Source organism: Echinops telfairi, unplaced genomic scaffold, assembly GCF_000313985.2.
Source record: "Echinops telfairi isolate 266 unplaced genomic scaffold, ASM31398v2 ScPeMD7_7457;HRSCAF=8495, whole genome shotgun sequence".
Taxonomy (NCBI): Eukaryota; Metazoa; Chordata; class Mammalia; order Afrosoricida; family Tenrecidae; genus Echinops; species Echinops telfairi.
This window is the reverse complement of record NW_022111357.1, coordinates 46,051,947-46,057,499: the sequence shown is the minus strand read 5'-3', so window position 1 is coordinate 46,057,499 and position 5,553 is coordinate 46,051,947. Positions and strand designations below refer to the sequence as shown.

General features: G+C 56.0%; 1 protein-coding gene and 1 non-coding gene across 2 annotated transcripts in view; both read left to right on the top strand.

Moving 5' to 3' along the window:
• The window catches only part of RPL18A (ribosomal protein L18a), a 1,668-nt gene extending 725 nt beyond the window's left edge, over positions 1 to 943 (top strand). Inside the window, exons 2-4 of the mRNA XM_045299064.1 lie at positions 6 to 111; positions 542 to 651; positions 805 to 943. Coding sequence (XP_045154999.1) covers positions 60 to 111; positions 542 to 651; positions 805 to 897 — 255 coding nt within the window. The 5' untranslated portion in view covers positions 6 to 59 and the 3' untranslated portion in view covers positions 898 to 943. The remainder of the gene's footprint in view (positions 1 to 5; positions 112 to 541; positions 652 to 804) is intronic.
• LOC115872776 lies at positions 336 to 467 on the top strand. Its single transcript, XR_004048024.1, has one exon. It is a non-coding gene; the product is annotated as a small nucleolar RNA SNORA68 (small nucleolar RNA).
• Positions 944 to 5,553: the final 4,610 nt, after the last annotated feature.

The window sequence follows — 5,553 nt, the reverse complement described above, 5'->3', positions numbered from 1 at the left end:
TGCGGGTGAAGAACTTTGGCATCTGGCTTCGCTATGACTCCCGCAGCGGTACCCACAACATGTACCGGGAGTACCGGGACTTGACCACTGCAGGCGCCGTCACCCAGTGCTGTAAGCACCCCAGTGTGGTCCCCTAGACCCAAGCAGGCCGGGCGCAAAAGACATGGGGAGGGAGGCATAAGGAGCAGATTTGCAGAGGATACCCAGGCCTCTGGTATACCCTTCACTGACAATTGAGGATTGGGGGAGACCAGTGAGATCCCTGCCATCTCCACCTACAGGCTGAGTGTCCCTGGCACCCACTGTCTTTGGACTTGTGATCTCTGAGTCTTCTGCTTGCACCCAAACCCAAGGACTGTGGCTTCTCGTAGCAGCAGTTTAAAGAGTGGTGCGCACAGAAAGTGGGCCTTGTCGCCTTTGAGGGGCTGTGCAGTGCCCCTCAGAGTGAATGTGAAGGTTCGACAAGCTTGCTAGTGGGCCCTTGGGCCCATTGGGCGCCATGCAGTGCATGTGGAAGCTTTGTGTTTCTCCTTCCCTGCAGACCGCGACATGGGTGCTCGACACCGAGCCCGGGCCCATTCCATCCAGATCATGAAGGTGGAAGAGATTGCCGCCAGCAAGTGCCGCCGGCCTGCGGTCAAGCAATTCCATGTGAGTGGCTGGGGTTTGGGGGCGTGGTCCTCTAGAACCGGGCGGCAGGGGGACCCTGAAACTGCAGTCCTGGGGGTGGCCACGCTCCGGTGACCTTAGAAGAAGTTCTGGGCACCTGCCCAGCCGCTTATCTTGTATCCTCCTCTTTCTCAGGACTCCAAGATCAAGTTCCCACTGCCCCACCGAGTCCTGCGACGCCAGCACAAGCCCCGCTTCACCACCAAGCGGCCCAACACCTTCTTCTAGGCTCACCTCCCACCCGTCTGCCCAATAAACGCCTTGGGGACCGGTACGGGGCCTAGAGGTTGTTTTCTTTGCCCGCCATACAGAAATCAAAAGAGCGCAGAGTGGGGCATGAGCCCTGCCCTCTTGTGCACTGCTGGTTTCAGCCCTTGTGTGCCTGCAAACCCCACGTCTGCTCCTTGAGTGGAGAGGGGCCCAAAGCTGCCGCTCCGTCCTGCCACAGGAATAGCCAAGGTGGGGGGGGTTCAGGTAGACCTCTCCTGCCTTATTCCATCTCCATGGGGGAGGGGGCTATTCCCCACCCCCACCCCACCCCCGCAGTGGAGATCCTGGAGCTTTAATCTTGCCCCAGGACCCCTCCCATTGTGTCTCCAGGAAACTGCATTAGGCCTGCAAAGGAATGCAGGCACAACCTAATCGTGCTCTACCTGAGCCAGAGCACGTCCTGCGAGTAGGCCCCCCCTGGAGCTTGGCCACAACCCGCCCACAGCTTCCTGTCCTCTTTCCTGAGTGGGTGGGGGGTCAGAGCCTGAAGTGCACAACTACATGTGTGTTTTCCGCTGGGGGGTCCCTCCGGCCATCCAGTGTCACCGTCTGGTCTCACTGTCCAGCTTTCACTGTATTGGACGTGCTCTGCTTGGGTCGGGCACACCTTTGGTCTTCAAAGTGACAGGTTTGCTTAGCAACGTTCCAGAATAAGCCCCTTCCAAACCTTTCTCACGGTTTTATAAGGGTTTCAGAACCGCACCCCTGGTTCTCCCCAACGGACAAGCTGGCTCCTGCCATCTCCCCCTCCTGCCGAGCCGAACACTCATTGTCGTTCTGTCTTCTGCCATCAAGCTGTTGGAGGGCAGGGCTCCTGCCTTGGCACAGAGTCCTGAACTGTACATGGGAAAGAAGCCCAAGTGGATGGGGAGGGCCAGGTGGGTCCCAGAGAAGGGCAAAGGCCTCTACCCTGAGCTCACACCTGGGGCTGCCAGTCAACAGTAGCACTGAGCAGGGGCCTGGGGGCAGCCTTGGTTACATGTTGGGCTGTGTTCTAAAAGGTCAGCAGTTTGAAACCAGTGGGAGAAACACTGGACTTTCTACTCCAGTAAAGTGGAGTCTTGGAAGCTAAAGAGGTTGCCATAAGTCAGCATTGACTTGATGGCAGTGAGTTTGGTTTGGGGTTTTTTCCCAGCCTGGCAAGCGTAGAGTTAGAGTGCAAACTTTCTTTTCCTCTCCCATGAATCAGCTGAGCTTCTTGGGAGCAGGTGGCTGCTTTTGGTGAGGATTTTACATACTCTGCCAAGCCCACTTGAGAATCCATGCCTGTTTCTGAGACTGACCAGGGGAGAGCCTTTTTCTCCAGCTGAGCCGCTGCTGAGTTTTAATTGCTGGCCTTCCATATTGTGGCCCAGTGAGTTACCACGGGGCAAGCTGGGCTCACGTGTGGAACCCCAACCCCAAAATCTACATGATTCAGAGCTGAAGAATGGGGGCACTTTGGGTGGTATCTGCAGCCACATGGGACCATATGTTGGCCAGCAAGGTGGAAGAGTGTTTTGATGGCAGCACAGCTGTGACATGTTCCTACACCCCACCCCACCCCTTGCATCTAGACCAGGGCTGTGCCAACTGCACCTTGAGCCATGTGCCACTCTAGGGGTGCCTACATGTGGCTCAAGTAAAATTGAAAAAGCATATTCAGATAACCTCATTTATTGATAAAGATTCACTTAATGGCTCTCAAGTCATTTGAGATTGGCTGTTGACCCCACCAAGCCTAAATACATCCTGTGCTGGGTGTTAACTTGGGGATCTCTTAGGCGTGATCTTGAAGTGGGCAGCATGTAACTAACTGCATGGGGCAAGTCAGGAATCCTAGTGACGCAGTGGATTCAGACCCACTTTTCCCGTGGAGACTGGCTGCTCCCTTCAACCTTGGGAGCACAAGAGCAGTGCTCTGCTCCGAGGTGGCGGTGAGTGGGCTGGGGCTGCCCCTTGTGCTCCTGGGGAGGTTCAGATTCATAAGCACAGAACAAGATGCCACCCGGTCCTGCTACATCCTCAACTGGGCCATGCTTGAGCCCATTGTAGCTCCTGTGTCAACCCGTCTCCTTGAGGGGCTGCCTTTTACAGGGACTTTTCTCTTTCATCTGGACTTGCCTGGGGCAAATGTCCAATATGAGCCCCAGTCATTGAGGGTGCTGACTGCTCCTCACCAGAGGCTGAGAAACCAGGAGTCATCCTACAGGGCCCACTACGAAGTGCAGGAGGGCTAGACCAGGGACCTCTGCGCCCTAACCTCTGCTAGGGAACCAGATGAGGGCTCTGCCTGCACCAGCCCAGGGAAGAGGGCAGCCCTTGGAACGATGAAAGGACTCTAACCTTTCCCCTTCCCTGCTGTGGGAAGTCTGCCTGGGACCCCTCCCCTCCCCCAGCACCCTAGCCAGCCAGTCAGGAATCCCTCCTCCATCTGAAGACACCTGTTACTTGCTGGTCAGTAACCCACCACTTGTTCACCCATCTAACAGTCAACACATGCTGCGCAGAGCTGGCTGGAGGCCAGGCCCACCAAGCGGAGGCTTGGCCAGACCAGCCAGGTGGAGGGCAAAGATGGGAGCAAACCAAAGGGGGCTGGGCCACCTAGCTTCCTGTCCTGTGACCCCTCTCACTAGCAGCGTTCCAGGAGAGCCAGGTGGTGAATGGCTCATCCTACCTGTCCAAGGATGAGGCTGGCATTAGCCAGACAACTCCAGTACGCAAGTGCTGAGAGCTCCCGGGAACCCTGGGGAAGAGACCCTTGACCTGTTCCTACCTCACTCGACCTCCGCTGAGTCAGGACCACTGGCCCAGGGCGGAGACCCTGGCTGCAGATCCTAAACAATAATACCGTGTCCTTCAGAACTTAGACCCTTGGGATCTTGCAGATGAGCACCATTTACTGAGCCCAGGCCTGAAGTTCAAGGTCTGTCTCTGGAGCTTGGTGCCCTCCAGTCCGTTCCAACTCACGGACCTACCGACAGCCAGTCCTGCACCAACCTGCCATGGTTAGGTTTGAGCCCATTGTTGCAGCCACCCTGTCAATCCATCCTCCCCCCGACCGTCCATGTTACCAAGCACGATGTCCTTTTCCGGGGACTGGGCCTTGACACCACGGCACAAAGTATGTGAGACAGTCTTTCCATCCTTGATGCTAAGGACCATTCTGGCTGTACTTCTTCCAGGACAGATTTGTTTGTTCTTTTTTAAATCATTTTATTGAGGGCTCGTTCAATTCTTATCACAATCCACACATCCATCCATTGTATCTAGCACATTTGTACATTTGTTGCCATCATCATTCTCAAAACATTTGCCTTCTACATGAGCCCTTAATATCAACTCCTCATATTCCCCCTCCCTCCCCACCCCCCCTTCACGAACCCTTCCTAATTCATAATTATTTTGTCATATCTTACACTGTCCGAAGTCTCTCCTTGCTCACTTCTCTGTGGTCCATCCCTCAGGGAGGAGGTTATACATAGATTGTTGTCATCGGTTTCCCCCTTTCCACCCCACATTCCCTCCACCCGATTTGTTTGTTCTTTTGGCAGTCCATGGTACGTTCATGGCCCCGGTTCAAATCCTGACTGGACTCAGTCCACAGCTTGCTCATGAGCCATCAGGGCTACCCACAGGTCATTGCTGGAGTCAGGGTGCTCACAATCCTTTGTCCCTGACCCCTGCACCATCTCCACCGGGCTACCACCCACCCACACAGCACCCTAACCAGGCCACAGCCTCCTCCATTCCTGCTCCTCTGCTCAGGGGATCTGCAGCGACAGCCTTTGGGGATTGCCTCTGTCAGCCTGCATCTGGAATTCCAGGCGGTTCTGAATCTGTCCACTTCTCCCCACCCTCAGTAGGGCCTGAGGGTTGCCTACTCCGGACCCTCGCCTGGGTTTTCCTGCCACCGCCTTGAGGGTCTGCCCCTCTCACTGAGCCGAGCCTTCATGGTCGGCTCCAGTCAGCCCAGGCCTCCTTCCTGGCTCTTCTTCAAACTCTTAAGCTTTTCCCGGCTCAGGGCCTTTGTGCTTGCCAGTGCCCCACCAGGAGCACCCTCTCACCCCTCTCTCGCCAGCTCTCTCCACGCCTGGCTAGCTGCCCCTGCACAGCTAGTCACTGTTCCCAGAGGCCCCCCCTTCCCCCAATCCACCTCCATATCACTCCTGTTGTCATCCTTCACCTGAACTGAGACGGCAAAGCAGCTCCCGCCCGGTCCCACTCTGTCCCCAGCTTCCTGGATGGGGCCCCGTATACAGCAGGCACTCAGAAGGACTCCGCTCAGACCTGTCTACAGCAGACACCACAGAAGGGGGCGGTGGGGGAAGGACAATCATGGCAAGGGGGCGGGGTGGGGATTACAGGACCGATTTACAGGTCTTTTCTTTGGCTGGCAATCCTGGCCAGGGTCTCCCATTTCCTTCTAAGCTTTCCTGAAGGGAGTTCCAGGTTTCTAGAAGCACGAGGTAGGGGGTTAAGGACCAAAGTCTGATTCAAGAAATGCTCAAGACTCCCTCCAGCACCCCCAGGAAGGAGTCCCAAGATGACAGTGCTGGGGACCCCAGGCAAGAAAATGTGCCTGTTTTCTCATCTGCATGATGGGACAAGACCCAGTCCCTGGGGTAAGTCAGA